At 39.1% G+C, this 21,249-nt stretch overlaps 2 protein-coding genes across 4 annotated transcripts in view; one reads left to right on the top strand and one right to left on the bottom strand.

Moving 5' to 3' along the window:
• niban2b (niban apoptosis regulator 2b) overlaps positions 1–3,823 on the bottom strand; it is a 32,482-nt gene extending 28,659 nt beyond the window's left edge. Inside the window, exon 1 of the mRNA XM_020599230.1 lies at positions 3,572–3,823. Within this exon, the coding sequence (XP_020454886.1) occupies positions 3,572–3,626 (55 nt within the window). The 5' untranslated portion in view covers positions 3,627–3,823. The remainder of the gene's footprint in view (positions 1–3,571) is intronic.
• stxbp1b (syntaxin binding protein 1b) overlaps positions 3,819–21,249 on the top strand; it is a 30,444-nt gene continuing 13,013 nt past the window's right edge. For 2 of the 3 annotated variants that reach the window (XR_002274871.1, XM_020599231.1), the window contains exons 1-6: positions 8,132–8,181; positions 16,743–16,792; positions 16,897–16,978; positions 19,027–19,103; positions 19,406–19,484; positions 20,556–20,659. Coding sequence is in view for 2 of the 3 variants with exons in the window: in XM_020599231.1 (XP_020454887.1) it covers positions 8,145–8,181; positions 16,743–16,792; positions 16,897–16,978; positions 19,027–19,103; positions 19,406–19,484; positions 20,556–20,659 (429 nt within the window). In the remaining variant the exon portion in view is untranslated. Of the gene's footprint in view, positions 3,901–8,131; positions 8,182–16,742; positions 16,793–16,896; positions 16,979–19,026; positions 19,104–19,405; positions 19,485–20,555; positions 20,660–21,249 lie in introns of those variants that run through there. The other variant, XM_020599232.1, reaches the window with a different exon arrangement.

Here is a 21,249-nt window from a genome sequence, read left to right as displayed (position 1 = left end):
GGCCTGGTGCCTTTCTGATCCTTTGTTTTTTTAAAAAGAGGCCACATCTTTTTCCACAGATCGTTAGAGGTGGGGGGCTGGAGGGAAGGAAGATAGGATGGTGATTGTCAGGGGAGCAGCTGCTGGGTCTGAGGTGGGGAGGGTGAATGTTGTTTGTTAAACCTGCAGTAGAACACATTCAGGTCATCTGCTAGTTGACGGTCCTCCACAGCAGGGAGGGATGGTTTCCTATAGCCAGTGATGCTTTTCAGGCTTCTCTACACAGACAAGGGGTCCTTGGCTGAAACCTGGGCTTTCAGCTTTTCAGAGTAGCTCCTCTTTGCTGCTCTGATCTCCTTTGTCAGTGTGTTCCTGGCCTGGCTGTACAGAGTCCTGTCCCCACTTCTGTAAGCCTCCTCTTTGGCATGACAAAGCTGCTTGAGTCTGGCTGTAAACCAGGGCTTGTTGTTGTTGTTTTATGTGCATAAAGACTTTTTGGGCATGCACACATCCTCACAAAAGCTGATATAAGATGTGACAGCGTCAGTGAGTTCATCCAGGTCTGTAGTCGCAGCCTCAAATACACTCCAGGCTGTGCAGTCAAAGCAGCCCTGTAGCTCTGACTTAGCCATTAGCTATTGGCAAAGCCTGGTACTGCAGCAAATTAAAAGTTTTGACAATTACACCCCATACCCTCTTCTTCAGCAGTGTTGGTTAGTAGATTTTTTTTTAACTATTAGTAACGAAAATTAATCAATGAATCATTGACGTCGCTAATGAAAACAAGTGTCTCTATGCTGAGCAGGTGACAGTGCCACACTTCACCAGGTCTAAGAGTCAGTCTGTTGACTACCTAACACTCCCTCCAAAGCCTGATGCTTTAACAGAGCCAGGATAAAAAAACAAACAAACAAAAAAAACAAAAACAAACAAACAAACAAAACAGTCCATGTAATTATTTCCCGTTTCCTGGCACCCCGCCCACTCACCAAGATAGCACTGCTCTGTGTACGACTACATAAGGCAATACCAATTTGTGAATGGTATTCTTGTTTTTGTGACCTCCATTAGGAAATACTGAGAAACCCTGATTATAATTGGTGAACATAGGCCCATGCAATGCTGTTTGTTCCTTTTGGGAGATGGCATAAACCTTACAGCTCTTACCAATATACCAGCAGCTAGTGATTTTATTTCTGTTGGAAAAATTGTTGTTAATGGGATAATGAGCCGTTATTCAATTTCCATAGCTGGCATATTTCTGACAAATTTCTTATCAAAACATTCAGAAGAATACAAATATTTAAAGCTTACTTAAATATACAACACAAACACTGAAAATCTCATTAAGAACTACATAACAATTTAACACTGATGCACATATTTTGAGAGTCTGATCCAACATGAGATGTTCCCTCATAACCAGCATTACTATAAAACCTTTGCATCAAACTGCATCATGACACTGACTGGGTGATATTTTCAATAGCAGTTTTCAATGAAGTACTCTGACCAACTTCTCCACATATACACACAAAAGCCTGACACACACGTGCAGTCATGCCAGTTCCCAAAGAGGAAATGAGACATTAGCCATGTGACACTGATCATTTCCACACTCTACCCACCCCCACAACTCCCTGTAGACTTGAACTTGTGGGAGGTTACGAGGGAAGTTGAACATGCTGCTAGCTGGTGAAAGATAACTCTGCTCTGGGACTTACAGTTATTCTTATCAGCAAACAAGGCTAAGCTTTAACAGTGAGTTTAGAACAGCTGCTCATAAATCATCACCTAAATACAACGACACAATGATGAAGCTATCTATAAACATGATTACCTCAAATTTGATAGGAAGCAATGTCAATAAAATGTGTTTTTTCCAATTTGATCTGTTGCACACTGGTTCTTGGAGCATCAAGAATTAACAAAATGTGTGAATGTGTGTGGGCATGGCTTTGATGATAAATCCAAGCACTTCTCTTAAAGCCAGTCAGGCACTGGGCTTGTCTTGGCTACAGACTGTGTGGCGCTAGCTATGCAGCTCAAGGCCTGGAGGAGGTTTCCATCCACTCACAGAGGCGCATACACTTTTTCGTGCATTCCTCAGATTCCTCATCGTGTGTGCCTCCCTCTGAATCAGCCACTCAAGGCATTACAGAAAAAAAAAAGGATGACGCTTGGTTTATAACATTTGAAAATGTCCAAATTCAGAATTGTGCAGAAAATACATAAGCACTAACCCTAATACCTAAACCTCTAGGTTCCTTGTATCTCTGCACGTCATTTCATGGCCATCCACCCAGCATTTGAGATATTTGAGTCTGGATCAAATATTGCATCATTATAGATCATGTCAGCATCATTATCAAAAAACTTCAATTGATACAAAATCTTAAAATTGAGCCTAAGAAAACTCATTTAAATGTCCAGGCTTCCATTTAAATTTTGGAAATACCAGCTGATCATAGCCAAACTTATAATAAATTCAAGCAGCTTTTACCTCATTAGTTCTGCACTCAATAGTAAGGAGCCAAAATGACAAGAGGTTCACAGAGCCTGGACGACTGCTGCTTACATGTTCTCGCCTGCACACGCTCTACTGTATCTGCAACAGTCAACTCTGCTCAAGATCTGACTTCACTTAAAAGTGAACAAGTCCCAGCAGGCAAAATAACAAGGCCAGGTGCTTGTTTGAGTGTGCAACCTCCAACTTTGTAGGCTTCTATTCCTACTCTAGTCTTACTTTAATAGAACATGTAGTGAATGGGTGAAAAACACTAAGTCAGTATCTCTGCTAAGCAGTCACACTCATTTCCCCTTTGTCTATTAATACATCTCAGTTCAACAGCTCAGGTTAGAAAGATCAAACGGATAAGCCTTGTTAATAATACACACATACGTTTATAAAGAATCTGTGATATACAGTGAGATCAAAGTCCTAACAGCTATGAGAGTGAAGTTAGCCTGGGTTAATAGCTGACAAAAGTCAAAAGCCAGGGTGGGGCTGGTGGGTGCAGCTCTACCGTATTCCCTAGAAATCAATGCACTGTACCGGACAGCTATTTGCTCTGTTCCTCAGAGTCCACTTGCACTGAAACTTGACCTGAATTAAGTATTAAAGCCCAGTAGAGCTGAACTGACTGTCTGATATACAGACCAGTTTTTTTTTTTTTAATCATCTAATATCTGCAGCTATTTTAATATGAACAGAAGTTGCTCCCAAAAAAATTGACTGACAACTATTTTTATATTAGTCATTTCAAGATTCTTTAGTTCAGCTACGGTGACAATTTTCTGCTTTTCTATAACTTATGCAACAATAACTTGAATATCTCTGGGTTCTGAACTGTTGGTCAGACAAAGATATTAACCTTGGGCTGTTGGAAGTTGTGCTTTTATAGACCTGATGATTAGCCCACTGATTCAGTCTGGATGAAGCAGTTAGTGCCCGTCACAACATAATCCTGTTATAGCGAATATCAGTCATTTCACTTATATTCTTAGCGCGAGGAACTGCTGACTTAAAACGCACGTGCACCAAAATGCTTAAATGGCACGCGCCAAACAAATTCCACTGAACGGCCCTCACCTGTGATAATCTCCCGCTTGGCTTCATCCAGGTGACTGGAAATGACGTCCCCCATGGTGGGTGAAACTCAGAAGTCCCAGACTGACTCCACAGCAAGTCTACAACTAGTCTTTAAAACATACGGGGGAAAAATAACGTCAAGAAAACTGTAGAGCCCAGCAGAAGCCCTCGGGTTCTCTCCAATATAACCTGAGGTGACTGAAGTGTAGAGAAGAGACGCTCTGTGGAAAACAGGACAAGGAGGTAAAGGGAAGAAAAAGCTGACGGCTAAGAGACACACCCTCCTTCAAAGTAGGAGAGGAACTCCCACCCCGGGCGTTGCGTTCAAGGTATGTGGGGAAAATGGAAGCCACCAGCAACCTTTTCATAGTGTGCAATATATCACAGTAAAACAATAAATAAATACGTGGCCCAGAAGTCCCAGATTTTAAAGCTTTTGGTACCGCTAATTATTAATGTACTGTATTAGTGTAGGTGTAGGTGAGGTGCAGTGTGACAGTGATTGATATTTATGTAACATTTCACATAAGTCTTAATGTGATGGGACTATAGAATGATGTTTGATTGTGTTTGTACTACCTAGTACAACCTTCTGACAACAGTTTATTCAATAAATTGACGATTTTTGCAGCTCTAATATGAATCAGCTGGCACTTCTTGTTTGAGATATTGCATAATTATTATTACAAATAATTTTTATTATAATGTAGAGCTCTGAAAACCCCATATAAATAACTGCAATAAAAGTGTGCAATCAGAGTGTCCTGTTAGTTTGAATTATTCACTGTGGTGCAACAGAAGCCTTTGTCATTGTTTGCGTGTCTGTCCCATTGCTGACCACCTCTCTGGCCAAAAAATGTAGTTCTGTTCTAGTCAGTCAAAAGAAAAGATGATTTACTGTCAGATGCAAATGGTCCAGGTGATACTTATACACACTGTACTGTTGTTCTGAATATACAACCCCAAACCAGAAAAAGTTGGGATTAACATGTGCACTATGAGGTTTTGTGTTGTCTTGTTGAAATATGCATGGATGTCCCTGAAAAAGATGTCATCTTGAAGACAACATGTGTTGCTCCAACATCTCTGTGTATTTTCCACCAGAAGTGGAAGTGACCCTTGCCAAAGGGCACTGACACAACCCCAGACCATGACAGACCCTGGCTTTTGGACTTATTGCTGGTAACAGTCTGGATGGTTCTTTTCATCTTTGGTTTGGACCACATGGCATCCATTCCTTCCAAAAAAGCCCTGAAATAGTGATTGGTCTGACCACAGTATGCGTTTCCAATGTGTGATGTGTATGATGGTCCATCCCAGATCAGTCGACTGCGCTTCTGGACACTGTTGACACAGGGCTTCCTTTGACACAGTACAGTTGTAAGCAGCATTCATGGATGTAACTACGTATTGTACTGCCTGACACAGATGTGCCAAAGTCATCCTGAGCCCATGTGGTTATATCGCTTATAGAAGAGTGATGATTCTTGATGCAATGACGTCTGAGGGATCAGAGAGCACGGTCATCCAGCTTAGGTTTGTGCCCTTTATGCACTGAAATCCCTCCAGATAACTTGAACTTTTTAATTATGTTCTGCACCACAGAAGGTGACATATCCAAATCCCTTCCTATCTTTCTTTGAGGAACATTGTTTTTAAACATTTCAATAATTTTCTCACACATATGTTATATGTCATAATATTCTTAAATTAATTCAATCCGCCATTTGGGTCTGGGGCAGTTTGGACCTGGAAATGGAATGTTACGTTGTAGTTACATGTTAATATTTTGCCTCATTTCTCATCATAAGCTTGCTATTTATTTGAGCTGCACAAAGTGGTTTAGTGAGTCTAAATCACAGGCATACAGTAAAGCTGCTTTAGCTGTATATTTTGTCAGTATTATAGCTCATCTAAACTTATTGAAGTTAGGTCAACATTTCAGTGCATGCAGTAAGCTACAGTATATCATGTATTTACTTTAAATATTATTAAACATTGCCAAATAACAACAGCATGAGCAGCATCTCTGAGTGAATTGATAATTTCCTAAATTTCTGCTGAGTATTAACACATCTGTTGGAGTGCCTGTAAATAAATACATAAATAAAATACAATATGTGGTGCTGTAGGTAACTATATAAATTGTAAATAAATAAACTGTCAGTGAGAGGGGTGCCCATTTTTAGTTTGAGCACCTGTCCTCCAAAATGTCTGTGCATGGCCCTGCTTTTCACCAGTGCTGTAGGCAGGCTTTCAGCAGTACTGAGGCCGTGAGTCACACCAAAAGATTTCTGGCACAACTTCACCCACCGTCAAGGTGCACGGAGAAGGAAAGTCAATACTGAGGGATAAACACTCCAGTGGCACTTGGTGTGTAGAAAACAACTTTGCTGTTGAACCATCATGTTTCAGCTTGTGGCCTTCATCAGGGTCAGTGTGAAACACAAAACAGAGACCACTTAAATAAAATTATTATTTAAGTAAAGCAAGGAAACCAAACCCCAGCATTCCACAAATTAAGAGATGCCACTCTTATTTTGCAACCTAGTTTGTGCCACTTCATATTACATTATGCCTGCTATTAGGTTAATCCAGACATGTTCTTAACAATATGGTGCTATTGAGAAAACAATCAAAACTACAAGGCACACAATACAGCACTATATGTATGATGGCAAATGGTGCTGACTACAAGGAGCATGTCTGCAAATTTTTTTTATAAATAATATTTCTTTTTAAAGTATGAGGATGATATATTAAACAAAAGCTTCTTGTCCTAATCTGTGTTTGCTCATGCATGGTCAGTGTGAATGTGATGTGCATGAGGTCAAAAGGTCAACAGATGAAATGACGAGAAAAGGAATTATTAAAAGTGTAAACCACAAAAAAATTGCATGAGTGCAGGAGGGTTACTGACATTTAAATTGGTTGAAGAAGTATAGGCCTACAGCTACAGTGCAGTAGACCAAAGCCATCAGTAGCACAGTTTTGATTTGCTTCTGAAGTTGTGGTGCTTTTAAGATCATCAGGAAAAAGCTAAAATCTACAGGAAAGGTCACAATACAGAAATGACCAGAGGCCAAAGAAAGCATCACTTGCTGTTTATCATGATTTCAAGTAGTAGTTTGGACCATAATGCATTTATGGAGGTGACCTGTAACAAATCACTATGGTGGAGGTGGAGTTTTTGCTGGCTGCAGGTGTATGTGAGCCACAGAGTGAGCCCTGGCCAGTGCCACTGTGTCTCAGTGGGAGTTTCTGTGTTGCTTGTAATGCTCACAGCTGTCTGGTTAGAATTAACTTTAACCCGAGGATTGAAATGAAAGAGGCTGGGTTTCTCATTTACACAGTCATTTTTAAAAATATGCATATTTCTAAAGTATGAAAGAGACATGATCACTGAACCAACACATGGCTTAGAGAAACACAGCGAACACAAGTCTGTGATGATGCTTTTCTTTCAACAGACGTGGAACTCTTGTCCTTTATTCCCTCATCATTGAAGAGCTGATGTTCTGTTTACTTCTCCTTTGCTGCCCTCTCATGGACAGCAACACCAACAGTCACCGTTTTTCTAGAACTGTATGAAGTGTGCTCCTACCTTATAGGCTACTGCCACAGGTTTGGTCTTATATCTGTAGACACCAGGGAGTAGTTTTTAAAATCTCTGCCCTACCTCTCTTCTTCATGCATTCCTAACCCTCACTCTGCAGTAGAGTTATAGGAAACATCAAACCATTATCCATCAGCTGCACCATAGAACATAAGTATACATGTAATCAGGCTACAATATAATTTTGTTTTAAATTAAGTATTCATTTAATCTTATGTCTGCTTCTTCGTTTTTATTTTACTTCAGTATATTGGTCTTTGACATCCTGCTGGCCCAGCAAGTCAGAATGAAACAGCAGTTTATTTCATGCTGTCTTCAAAATAAAAGCATATTAACACTAGTGTGTTGAATGTATGCCTGCTGGCATTCAGCAGCAGAATTAGATCTCCACTGAGTGCTGTTAAAAAAAAAATCTGCTTTAAAGATTGGGGACTTGAATTTGACTGTGAAGTAACTGTTACACATGATTTTTTTTAGCTTGACTCAACATGGTGTCAAGACATACAGTAGGAGATCTTGATACATGAAATCAATCAGCTTATCACAAACAATGCAAACAGTACTCACGAAAAGCTGTCTATATTCTGGTTCTTCAAAGTAAAATTTCCAGTTAATCTAAATGCATTTTTATATAGTAAAAGTAGTACATACATTCAAATCCGATTATTTTATTTTAGATGTAAGTACAATATAATATTTTTTCTGTTCACATTGTCAAATTTACATGTGTGATTCGATTTCTAGAGACTTGCCCATTTATATAGACGTATGAAGTTGGAAAACATAATCACCTGAGTAGATGCTCAGTTAAGAAGACCCCCTCCCCTGCAGAAGGCTTTTATTTTGGATTTACTTGAAACGGATGTGTGCTGCTACTTCTCCTGTGCTTCACAGTAGTTTTGTCACCGCTCAGTTTTTTTTTTTGTGGAGAGGTGGACCCACAGTAGAGGGCTCGTCATGGCACCACTTGGACTAAAAGCTATTGTCGGAGAGAGTAAGAATTTGATTTTTGTTTTACTTTTATAATACTAACATGTTGACACATTTACAGGTGATTTAATGATTCTCATTCCAAAGCATTATAAGTAGGGTGTGAGATATGAACTCTGCATTATTTTCTGATTATTGATAGTGATACGGAACGATGCAGCTCCCGGTCACAAATTTTAAATGCTGGAACGTTTGATGCGCAAAATACGCACAGACGCATCTGAGCCACGCTGGACGCCAAAGTGTATTTTCTCCAGTTTTTATTTTCAGAGTGATGAGCGGTATAAAGATAAAGGTTTTGGCGCTGTTCTGTGATCGACGTTTCTATGTTTATTGAGCTATTGTTTGCGTCTGTCTGGAGTGTAAGAGCGCGGAGTCCTGCTTTAGTGCAAATCCTGTCTCGCTAATCTTTGCTGCAAGGATTAAATAGTTTGGCATCATTCTCAGAGGAAGAAGAGAGATGCTTCATGGAGATGCCACTCTGAAAGTCTCAGTTACAATTTAACAAGTGTTTCTGTCAGTTGTATATCAGCATCTTTAGACAGAGACCCATTATTAAACTTGATCGAACATAGAGATACACGCGTTAAAGCTGTGGAGCGCGCTCACCATAAAGTTGATGACGCGCACACTGAAACAAAATACAGCTTCACCTGGGATTTTTATTTTAGGTAATATATAACATTTCTAAGCACATTTAGTAACACATAACAAATGGTGTCTAATACATTATAATGTAGTTGTAAGCATGTCCAACTTAAACAACTGTACCTCCATGTGGACAGCACGGGCGCAAAGGCTGCTCCATGACAAGATCGTCATTTTATAAAACACAGTTAATAATAACTGAAACTATAATTGATTGTTAATAAACATCCTAGATGTCCCTATAGCTACTTATAGCATTCTATAAAGAACTTATTTACTATTTATATACTGCTAATAACTAACGAATATAGGGCACTTAGAGTAAAGTCTTCCTATTCCCCCATTTCCCAAGACCCCCTTTTAGTTTCAGTGCGAGGTTAAATGGTGCCTCTTCTAGTAAAACAGTTTTTTACAAAGGGGTTAATAAATTGTACTGTAACTAATGGCTTTACTAATTGTTAATTTACAGACACTTTTTAAAAGACACCAATAAGAACACATGGTTGTGAAAAATTCCATAGCTTGGTGATCATCCCTTCTATTCTATAATAATTTGTATATTAATGAAGCCCAATAATTAATAAATGCTTAATAATTTGTTACTTATTTGATTTTGATTCGATTTTTTTTTGCAGCCCTAGATAATAAATGATCATAGCAACAAACTGGTCAAAAAGATTTTTATTTGGGCCCATGTTATCTGATGGATTTAATTTGGCTACTTTGAAGGATGTGCTGGTAAGTGTTCTGTTAAACTCTGCATACCAGTTAAAAAAAGAGGATTTCTAAAATGAGAAAGGAATTTAGAGTATGCCTGATGTGTGTTTTAGTTTAGAACATTATGCTTGTCTTATTCAAATTAATTTTGGTTTTTATATGGGGTGAAACAATCACTTTTCCCCTGCCTTAAAGATTTAGAATTATTTACAATATTAATGTAATATTTATTTGATTACAATAATTCTGAAAAAAGAGAATTACACTAAACAATATTAAGAGAACTACATTACAGAAGGGTTGAGAAACTTACTTTTCCTAAATTTATTTAATTTAGAGAGCGAAACATTCGTTAGAATAAGATAACGGATGGATCTAACAAAACTAAAGGGGGTAAACCTCCTTGAAACTAAACCCTGACACTAACCCTTAAACCCTGTGAATTACTTCATATTTAATTTAGAGACATACATTAATCCTTGCACCTGAAAAAATATTTAGACAGCAACAAACTATGTTTGTGTACTGCTGCTCAGTCCTAATGTAATAAAATCCCTTTGATGGAATAACTCTGGTCTATTCCACCTGGGAAACCCAAATAAAACCCTTTAATACTGTTCTAAAACCTATAATAAATTGTTTTTAAGTAGAAACATAATACCTATGTGCAAAGTTCTTTGAAGAAGGTAATTAGGGGACAGCGTGTGAAAAGAGGGTGGAGTCAAAAGGTCATAAATCTTGTTTTGACGCCTCAGTTTGACGGGTGCAGCACTTTATTACTCTCTTTTGAAAATAAAGTGTGTATAAAGTGATGAACAGTATATGGGATTTGTCTTATTATCTGCGATATTTGTTGGGTGAAGCTTTACTGCTTGATGCAGACTGTCACATGAATCTCACTGAAATCTCAGTAAACATCAACATAGAGGACACATTTACTTGCCGGTTATACACATATTTTTGAATAAATGAAAGAAGTAATTTTGGGATTTAATACTTCTGCAATGATAACAACATCTAGAGCAGTCATCAGATCTCCAACAAACATGTTAAATAGTCACTTAGCTATTTATTCATTTCCTAGATGCATGTTAAGGGAATAAGGACTCACTTAGCTGTGGCTAATGCAGAGATATACAGTAATGAAAGTGAGGCAGATTAACTGCATAAATAACCCGTTTCACGTTAATAAGATTAGATAATAAGATAAGATAAAGGTTTGCCAGGGGTTTTCCTAAGTTTTGCAGTATTGGAGTATAATTTCAGGTCCATGGCCAGGTTAACCTGCCAGTTGCAAATCTGAGGCAAAAATAGGCAGTGGGCCTCCAATGTGCCCTGTGTGTGGTAATTTGGTTAAACAAATATAGTTATGAATATGCATCATATGAATTTTGACACTGGGGCCCTCAACAGGTAACAATGCAGGATTCATTTATCTTGATTTATAGCTGTGCATGTTCCCAAACTAATTTACAATCAATTAAATTACCAACAAACAGCTGGTTGAGCAGCTGGGCCTGTGGTGTAGCCGCAACAACCTGGAGCTGAACACGCTCAAAACAGTGGAGATGACAGTGGACTTCAGAAAACCCCCCCTCACCATACTTGACAGCACTGTATTAGCAGTAAAGTCTTACAAGTTCCTGGGCTCCACTATCTCCCAGGACCTGAAGTGGACTTCCAACATCAGGACCATCACCAAGAAGGCACAGCAGAGGATGTACTTCCTGCACCAGCTCAGGAAGTTCAACCTGCCCCAGGAGCTGCTGATACAGTTCTACAGAGGAATCATCGAGTCTGTTCTCTGCACCTCCATCACTGTCTGGTTTGGCTCAGCAACCAAACAGGACAAGTACAGACTTCAGCGGACAGTCAGGACTGCAGAAAAGGTCATTGGTGTGAGCCTGCCCTCCATGGAGGACCTGTACACCTCATGGGTTAAAAGGAGGACAGAGAGGATCACTGCTGACCCCTCACACCCTGGACACAATCTGTTTGAACTCCTCCCCTCTGGATGGCGTTACAGGTCGCTGTGCACCAAGACAACCAGGCACAAGGACAGTTTCTTCCCCCAGGCCGTGACTCTGATGAACACTTGACCTATGACAGTATGATTGGACAATAATCTTCAGTGCAATACCTGTAAATATACCTCGTACAGATTATACAGATTCATACAGGTCTCTAGTTTTAAGTACTCTAGTTTTATTCCTATTTATCTCATTTCAATTAACATTCCTTTGTCTGTCTGCATTGTTTACTGCCTGTCTATACTGCTTATTTTGCATTGTTTACACTGTTTGTTGCTTGTTAATACTGATTATTTTGTTATATTACACAGCCTTATGCTGGTTTACTGTTTACTTGCCCCGTGCATGGGGATATGTACATGCACATTGAGAGCCGATGTACCAGAGTCAAATTCCTCGTGTGTCCGACACACCTGACCAATAAAGCTGATTCTGATTCTGAAACACACAGTGAATACAGGGAGTTAGATGCCCGTGAGTGCCTGGGGCCAAGTGGATGTTGCCCACCTTGCCTTAGTTGGTATTCAGATGCCCTAATGGAAAATAACTGGAATTCAAAGATGCAAGAGGAATATTTTTGTATTTACATAAAATCAAACAACTACAGATTTGGTAATATGTTTTATGGGTTGGTCACACTTCATGCAACTCTTCTCACACAGCAGCAGAACTGTTTTGGTTCAGTCATGTGACTTTCATCAGCCTTGTTTTAAACCACAGCAGCAGGCAGATGTGTTCAGTGCAAAGTTTCTGACAGACCCACTGTACACTACCGGACCTGAACCAAACAGTTTTATACTAGCTGGGGGACATAGTTGAGCATTTATATACAAAAGAGCAGTTAGTTAAAAGGAAACAATTGTAATGCAACTTTGTACATCAGGCTCTATTACCTCTGCCAAGGGTGGGGGTTATGTTTCTGCCAGCAAATAGAATAGCTTTATTTGTCATTTTACATTGTACAATGAAATTTAAAATGCAATCCTTCTGTGCATAAATTATACAACAGCTACAGTAAGTTTAAAAACCTAAAAGAATATAAATAATTAAATATAAATACCGATTGACAACTCTACATCCAATATTCTTCTTTTTAGCTCTCTCCTAATGGAAATATGTGGGTGTTTAGCTGCTTATTGCTCCACTATATTCACCAGCTAGTCTCTAACTGTGTCTTTCTGCTGTCTGGTGCTGGGTAGATAGTGGACAGGGAGCTTAGCAGAGCTGCTGCTGCTGGAAACCAGGTTGATGTGAGTGCCGATACTGAAGCATAACAGCACATTTGTGGGCCAGCAATCCCAAACACTGAGCTCACAGGAGGTCAGACATTTCTGTAGAACTGAGAAGAAATGCAGGGCTGGTGAAAAATCTTTGTGGATTCATCACTATGAGTAATGTCTCTTACATTACATTCATGTAATGTTAATTAAAACAGTGATGAGTGCATCTTAAAACCCATCAGGGAATGTAGTACTGTAGACATAGAATCCTGGGCTTGACCTCTTTAAGAATCTAGAATTATGACTCAAATGGCTTTTCAATTTGATATTGCATAGTGCCTAGATGTGTTTAAGATTTTAATCTGGATTGTATCCAGTTACTGGCAGACAAATCTTCTTAGTTTAGTTCTTTCACAAAAATTCCAGTCTTCTGACTTATTTCTTATAACATAGTATATAATATAACATATTTAAAGGAAGAAAATATAGGATGTAAATTACTTTTTGAAAGCTAATTTAACTCCTTAATAATGTCAAGTATGAACACATCAGTCCATGCTGACATTTGGGGTGTAGTGAAAATATATCTGCCCATCTAAACTCAGTACCTGCTTATGTTAAACGACAGTCCATGTCATGATGCCTTTAACACTGCAAACAGACCAGTGTTTTGCCACTGCAGCATTTTCATCAGAATCAAAATTAACAAAGACATTTGATATAGTCTCTCACAATTCTGACTTAGCTGCAATACGTATGTGGAAATGCACTTCTTTTCATCTATTCTTTGTGTTTTCCTGGCAGAAACTGGCTTCCACGCTTTTATGAGTGTAGGTTTGGTTAAATGGTATATTCTAATATTCTAGATGGCATACATATTGGTTTATTTATTTTATTTTATTTGTGTTATTCATTTTAATTTAAATTACTTTGAAAAATTTTTTAAAGAATGTTGTGTAGATTCTGAAGACAACATGGACACAGCAGTGCTTTTGGCAGGGTTAGGGATAACAGATGTCCCATTCTGTCATGACACTTCCACGTAATCCTGTTGACTAAGTGGATAAACAGGACCTACTGACCATGTGTGCATCATTTACCATCATTACTAGCTCTCCTCGGGCAGCAGGATCTTGCTGACTAGAGACTGTGGCATTTGAAATATATGTTTATGGAAATGTTTTGTGTTAAATCAGATAAACTGAAATCTCTGACAGGTTTTCAAGAGTTATCCCTAGTTTCATGATGTGCTGTATTTTGCAGTTACTGTCATTAGCTACACAGTTGGCTCACTATTATCATATGGCCCCAGTTTCATGGTAATGTGCTAATGACATGTTAAGTCAGCTCTTCAAGTGAAATGTCACCATGGCCCTGTGGAAACAGGACATGTTGACTTTTTCAGAGAATGACTGTGTGTGTATGTGTGTGTAAGAGAGGGGGTATGAGTGATGCTGCTTCCCTGTGACGTCATGGCTGCTGACACAGAAACATCCCAGAAATAGCAGTGGAGTGGATAGGGCAAGAGGATTGGGAACAGATTAGAGGCAGTGATTGCAGTGGGCCGTTAATGTTCAGTCTAACAGACTGAACACTAGCTTAAACCCTCTAGTCAGGAAAACTGGGATGCTGCTCATCAAAATAAGTGACAGGATGCTGTGAAACACTGGATTCTCTCATATAAACAACAGTTCAATTCACACCTTAGAAAATGACTCATCTTCCAAAGTAATTCTCTTCCTAACAAATTCAACCCTCTATTATTGATTGTATTGCAATATAGTGTATGTCACACTGAGAGCTCAGTATTCAGGGGTTTTCCTTGAATTTGTTCAGCTGGGTTGAGGTGATTTATTTTTACAGCATACACAGGTCTCAGGCATATCTTTCATTTCATGGCATATTATGTTAAAAACGGTTCACTTAGTAGCTTGTTAGAGTCTCCAACTATGTCATTGACTTCTTCAGCAAATGGGACTGGCTCAGGTGCAGTACAAACCTACAGCCTAGGTGGTGCTGTAAGTGAGATCTGACTTTGTATCTGTTGGTTTTCAAAAATGCCACTGCTGTAAATGGTATGAGAAAAGCAATCAGACCACTTGTATAAACTGAGATCTCTGTTACAATTCTGCTGACAGGATGTACACAGCTCAACAAATTAAGGGAACACTTGATCATCACAGTATAACACCAAGTTATTTAAACTTCAGGGATATCAATCTGTCCATTTAGGAAGCACAAGTGATTGTTAATCTGTTTTACCTGCTTTGGTGCAAATTAAATTGATAACAGGTGCAACGGAGAAGAAAAAGCAAGACAACCCCCAAAAGGGGAATTGTTGTGTTTGTGTTGGCCACAGACAAAGGATCTCTCCATATCTTTCTTGACTGATTCTTTGTGTTTTGTGTTTTTGCTCATGTCCTTGTCACTACTGGTAGCATGAGGCATTATCTGCAGTCCAGTCAGTTTACACAGGTCGTCCAGTTACTCCAAGATGGCACATCCATAATTACAGTCACAAGAAGGTTTGCTGTGTCTCCCAGCACTGTCTCTAGAGCATGGAGGAGATACCAGGAGAGCGGCCGTTACACCAGGAGAGCTGGACAGGGATGTATATGGGCAACAGCCCTGCAGCAGGACCAGTATCTGCTCCTTTGTGCAAGAAGGAACAGGAGGGGCACTGTGAGAGTCCTACACTGACCTCCAGCAGCTAGTGGTGTGCGTGTTTCTGACCAAACTGTCAGAAACAGACTCCTTGAGGGGGCACAGCCCAGCACCGTGCAGCTCGATTGGCATTCACCAGAGAACACTAGAATTGGCAGGTCTACCATTGGTGCCCTGTTCTCTTCACAGATGAGAGCAGAGACTGGCATGAAGGTTCTGAGATACTGTGGTGAATGTTATGCTGCCTGTAACATCATCGAGCATGACCAGTTTGGTAGTGAATCAGTGATGGTCTGGGGAGGCATATTCTTGGAGGGCCCCACTAACCTCCATGGCATAGCCAAGGGTACCCTGACTGCTGTGAAGTACCAGGATGAAATCCCCAAAACAAACTGTCAGGCTGTGGCTCAGGAGGTAGAGTGATTCGTCTCTGGAAGATTAGTAGTTTGATTCCCGGCTCATTCAGCCCACATGTCGAAGTGTCCTTGAACAAGGATGCTAGACCCCCAGTTGTGTCAATGTGTGAGTGCTTGGGTGTGTGAATGGGTGAATAGCCAGATAGTGTGAAAGTACTTTGACTGTGCTGCAATCATAGAAAAGTGCTATACAAGTATAAGACTATTTACCTTATGCTGGTACAATGGGCCCTGGGTTCCTCCTGGTATAGGACATTGCTTCATGTGGCCAGAGTGTGTAGGCAGTTCCTGGATGAAGAAGGCATTGATGCCATTGACTGGCAGTTTAATTTGTTTAGCACCAGAAATGGTTTCAGAAATGTGCTGGAGAGTTCTGAAGTGGCCAGCAATGAGTCCCCATCTAAATCACCTGTGGAGAGATCTCAAACCAGCAGCTGGGAGAAGGAAGCCTTCAAATGTAAGAGACCTGGAGCAGCTGGTAAAAGAAGACTGGTCCAGAATTCCAGTACAGAGATGGAAGAAACTTACTGATGGTTACAGGAAGTGACTGATTTCAGTTATTTTGTCCAGAAGGTGTGCTACCAAGTATTAAGTTGATGGTGTCAATAATTCTGTCCAGTCCATTTTTGTAGTTCTGTGTGGAATGGATCGGATTAGGCTTTTTTCTCTGCTTTTTGTGTTGTTCCAATGCAAAACAAAAGAAATAAACATGAGAATACCAAAGATTTTGTGATTCCAACAGTTTTCTTGGAGAAGTGATGTGTTATCTGACAGAAATGCAGGGGTGCCTATATTTTTGGCCATGATTATACATTATGGTATTTGGATGGTCAGTTACTGAACTGTAATTTCATTTTTCTTTCTTTATAGAGATAATGAACAATATCATCAAGAAGGCAAGAGAAAAGGGAAAATGGAAGGTACTAGTCCTGTTTGAATGTTTTGATCAACTTTGGTATTATTCCCCTGGAATATTGGCACTGAATATAGATAAAATCTCTTAACCTATCTAAATGTGTTTCAGGTGTTGGTGGTGGACAGACTGAGTATGAGGATGATTTCCTCCTGCTGTAAGATGACAGACATCATGTCAGAAGGAATCACCAGTAAGTTAAACCATGCATGCATGTTTTGCATGTCTTTTGTGAAAAAAAAATGATGTTGTTTGTTAAATAATGTAACTCTCCATAAAACAGCAACTTGTCTCTTGTACAAATCTGTTGGTGTATTATGTTACTTGGTCAGCTTTACACATGCATTATTTTATTTCAGACAGATCCAGAGCAGCTTCTGTATTTATCCTGTTAAGGTATGCAGAGCATGTTTCTTGCTAGGCAACATCTGAGGCTCACAAGGCAAATTGGACATATAAAACCTGGAGAGAAAGTGAAAATGCCTTTCTGGTGGAGACAGTCACATAGTGCTGACCATCCACCACAGACTGCCTCTTCCCCTCCCTCTGTCACAACACACACAAACACTGCATCCAAGTATGCCATTAGGAGTCCACTTATAGTTCAGTTACAAAAGGTTTATCCACACTTTGCAGCCAATCAGAACAGAAAGTTCTCTGTGACCTTGGTATAAATTGTCATAATTTTTTTCATCTTACTATTACAAAGGAAGCAAAAAGAGCATTTTATAAAATGTCAGACTGTTCACACAGCATGGTTATTTCAGCAAGAAAGAAAAATCATCTGGATTGAACAGTTTAGAGCAATAATGGTGCTGATGTACTGTATGTAGGATAGAGAATGAGCGATTTTATGAGTGTTTTAGATTAAATAAACATCTAGAATTCTAGAAAATATGTTCATTATTGTTTATGTACTGTATTTGTTTGGAAACATTACATTTTCTACTGATGAAGCAAAGATATTTTGTTAATTCACATATTTAAAATGTTGCCGTTACATTGATACTGAACATATCTGTAAAAGGTTTACAGACAGTGTATTTGTTTTTCACCAGAATATCTGATCTTGCAGTACAACAACCACTTGTAGTGTTACAGCTTTATCAAACTTTTATATGGTTATGTTTAGGCACTCATAATATTTTAACACAGAAAAAGTTCACTGTATCTTTAGACCTGTTTATTTACTTTTAACTAAAACCTAGATCTTTCTGTAACCCTAAACCCTGACTAATCTGAAGGTAGTGATGCTTCAAGAAGCTACAAGTCAGAGTAGGGGCATGACAATACACTTAGCTCACGAGATGAGAAGATACATGATACTGGGTTCATGAGAACAAGGCCAGAAAATATTTTAACACAATTGTAAAAGAAATCTTCAGTGATGAAATATATGACTGGGGAAATAGTGTTTAGAGAAATCTAGAGTACTGCATTTAAACTGGCTCGAGAGACAGACGGGATCTCATACAGTTTAAAAGCAATAAATATTCCAAACAAATCAGTTGGATCTCTAATCACAATGACCAAACTGATCAACTTTCCCACGTGTTTTTTTGATATTACCCTAGACTGAGGGAGCAAACATTCAGCGTCAGAGTTTATGAACTCAATGCTACATGTGTATACGGCATGCTGATCTCGGCAACAACTGTATGCTAACATTAGTTTAGCCAGCCTTATTAGCCTGCCTTACTAGATGGATCTCCAATGATTGACAGTATTGCATTAAAAAAACAAGCACGGACAGGAGGAGCTGTTCACAGATGGTCCGTTGTCACGTGTTTGTGTGTGTGATGGAGAGAAAGAGAAAGGCATGGAGGAGCTGAGTGAATATATGCACTATGCATGGCATTACACTGAAATTTAGCCTATTTTAAATCAATATGTGGTAGTCAATGTTGATATTGTGGTGGCCCACCACAAATAAATCACTGTATGGGACACACTGAGCTGTGTGTGACTTTCAAACTGAACTCCTTTCTACAAATTGAACATTTAAAAAGTAGCAGGGGATCTTCTGTGCTAATTTCACTGTCAGTCTCTTTGCTGGCTACTGCTCTGGTTCTGTTATGTACTGATACTGCACGACAGCTTTCACCTCAATGACAAAATATCATGTTTTAATATCACAGGATCTTGTGGCATGAGATCACGTCACACCACTAAGTCAGAGAGTTCTAGTCCAATCAAATTGGATGGATGAATACTGATGATTAGTTTTCCTGTGCTCTCCAGTTGTAGAAGACATAACCAAGCAGCGTGAGCCTCTACCCAGCATGGAAGCCATCTATCTGATCACACCCTCAGAAGAGGTAATGATACAGCTCCTCCACAGGCTGTTTAGAATGTTATGGTACAGTTCCCACAGTCTCCCACCAATGTCTCTTTGGCTTCATGTTATACCACACTTCAATATTTTGTTTTCTGAGAAATGTCACTTTATAGCCAGTTGAACATTTTTCAGAATGTAAGTCCAGCAGGTGTTATGGCTAGTTTGTGTGGTGGGTGATATTATATTATTTGATATTATATGACAAATTATTTTTTTCCACTAACATTTCTGTCCATACTGACATCAGTTCATAAATTAAAACATTGCTCTCTGCTGTCTAAGTCCGTTGAGGGTTTAATTGATGACTTCAGAGACCCGCGGGCTCCGAAGTACCGAGCAGCTCACGTCTTCTTCACTGACTGTGAGTAAACCTATCCCGCACCAGCAAGAACAAGAACAAGAACTCCAAATGGAACATTTACAAACTTAAAGTTTATTTAGAGACGCTTTGAACATTTTTATTGTTTGAAATACACAAATTATGTTTCATGTTTGGAGGCACTTGGGTGCTTAAACAATACTTAAAATCCACAATTGATTATCTCGGTGAAATAAAGCTATTATATACTGTAACTTATAGCAAGTTTAAATAACACATTGATCCCTGTAGGCAGACTGCTTAATTAGAATTCAAATTGTTGCAATATGAAATATATATTTTTCTCTGCCCTCTCTGATAGAACTCAGCTTTTCTTTGTTAACAAGTCGTCACAGGTGGAGTGAGTGGCTGCGCCATCATTGAATCAATTCATGTGTCTAATACTTTAAACCCCATCTAAAATGGATCAGAAAAAAAAGTACCAGAATCCAACAAGACTTAAAAAAGACCAAAGGACAGTTAGCCTGGTCTGAAGACACCTGGGAATAGATCCTATCCAAAGTGTGGTGGGCTTGAATAGACAGAAACCGTGAAAACCCAATACTGGCAGCAGATGACAGTTTGACATTAGTTCTACACAAAAATACATTTCTCTCATTCATTCAAATGTGACCCCTCTGATATTGATGCATGATGCACAAGTCTTCAAAAATAACATGCAGGCTTGGCATTAAACACTACAAGGAGGTGCTGGATCTTTTCCCATAATGCACCTCAGTATGTCAGCATGCCCCACTTTATATGGCAGGCTTATGTGAAAATTGTGTCTTGCAGGCTAAACTAAGGTAACCAGTGGCATCAGTTTTTCCCCCTCAGACTTGACAAAGTCCTCCAGATCCACATTATGCTCCTGTATAAACTGTAGTGCTGCCTGTGAACATTAAATAGGCCTTTGTATAAAATTGGTGTGCTTAAAAGAACCTTATTGTCTTTACACAGTTGAATTAGGTGCTCTAATTTAAAAATAATATTCAGGATTGACATGACATTGACATTTGTCTAATTTACTAATTATCTCAGTCACTCACCATGTTCTTCTGCGATTTTCTGCAGCAATCCCAGACTCCTTGTTTGGGCTGCTGACAAAATCCCGTGCCTCCAAAGCCATGAAAGCCTTGACTGAGATCCACATTGCTTTTCTACCCTATGAATCTCAGGTAAGTTAGAATAGAATGCCTTTATTGTCATTGTATCGTTAAATAAAACCATACAAGATTGTGAGTGCTACTCTACTAGGGTGCAACAAGTTAAAAACTGTTCTCCACACATTCATCCCAAACCCATGATTGACATTTTTTAAATCAGTGAAGACATTAGCAGTCCATTCACACAGTCTTGAAATCTAGTATTGACTACAGTTTTTTAAACAATAGATTAGGTAACTGAATATAGTGTCAACGTTCAGCAAGGGAGAACACCCAAATGCAGAACAGGAAGAGAAAGGACAAAAATGTTAATGGGAAAAACTGACTGAAAGTTCAAGAAACACAGGACACTGAAAATCTAGGCAGCTATAAACATAACCCAAAACAAGCTCAGACCTGTCTTGCACTGCTGAACATAAGTATTTGAACACCTGAGAAAATCAGTGTTAATATTTGGTACAGAAGCCTTTGTTTGCAATTACAGAGGTCAAACGTTTCCTGTAGTTCAAATATTAACACTGATTTTCTCAGGTGTTCAAATACTTATGTTCAGCAGTGCTAGACAAATAAATTCTTTAAAAATCATACAATGTGATTTCCTG

Source organism: Monopterus albus, unplaced genomic scaffold (assembly GCF_001952655.1).
Source record: "Monopterus albus unplaced genomic scaffold, M_albus_1.0 scaffold40.1, whole genome shotgun sequence".
Classification (NCBI taxonomy): Eukaryota; Metazoa; Chordata; class Actinopteri; order Synbranchiformes; family Synbranchidae; genus Monopterus; species Monopterus albus.
The sequence above is the reverse complement of the archived record's forward strand: the minus strand, read 5'-3'. Positions and strand labels throughout refer to the sequence as shown.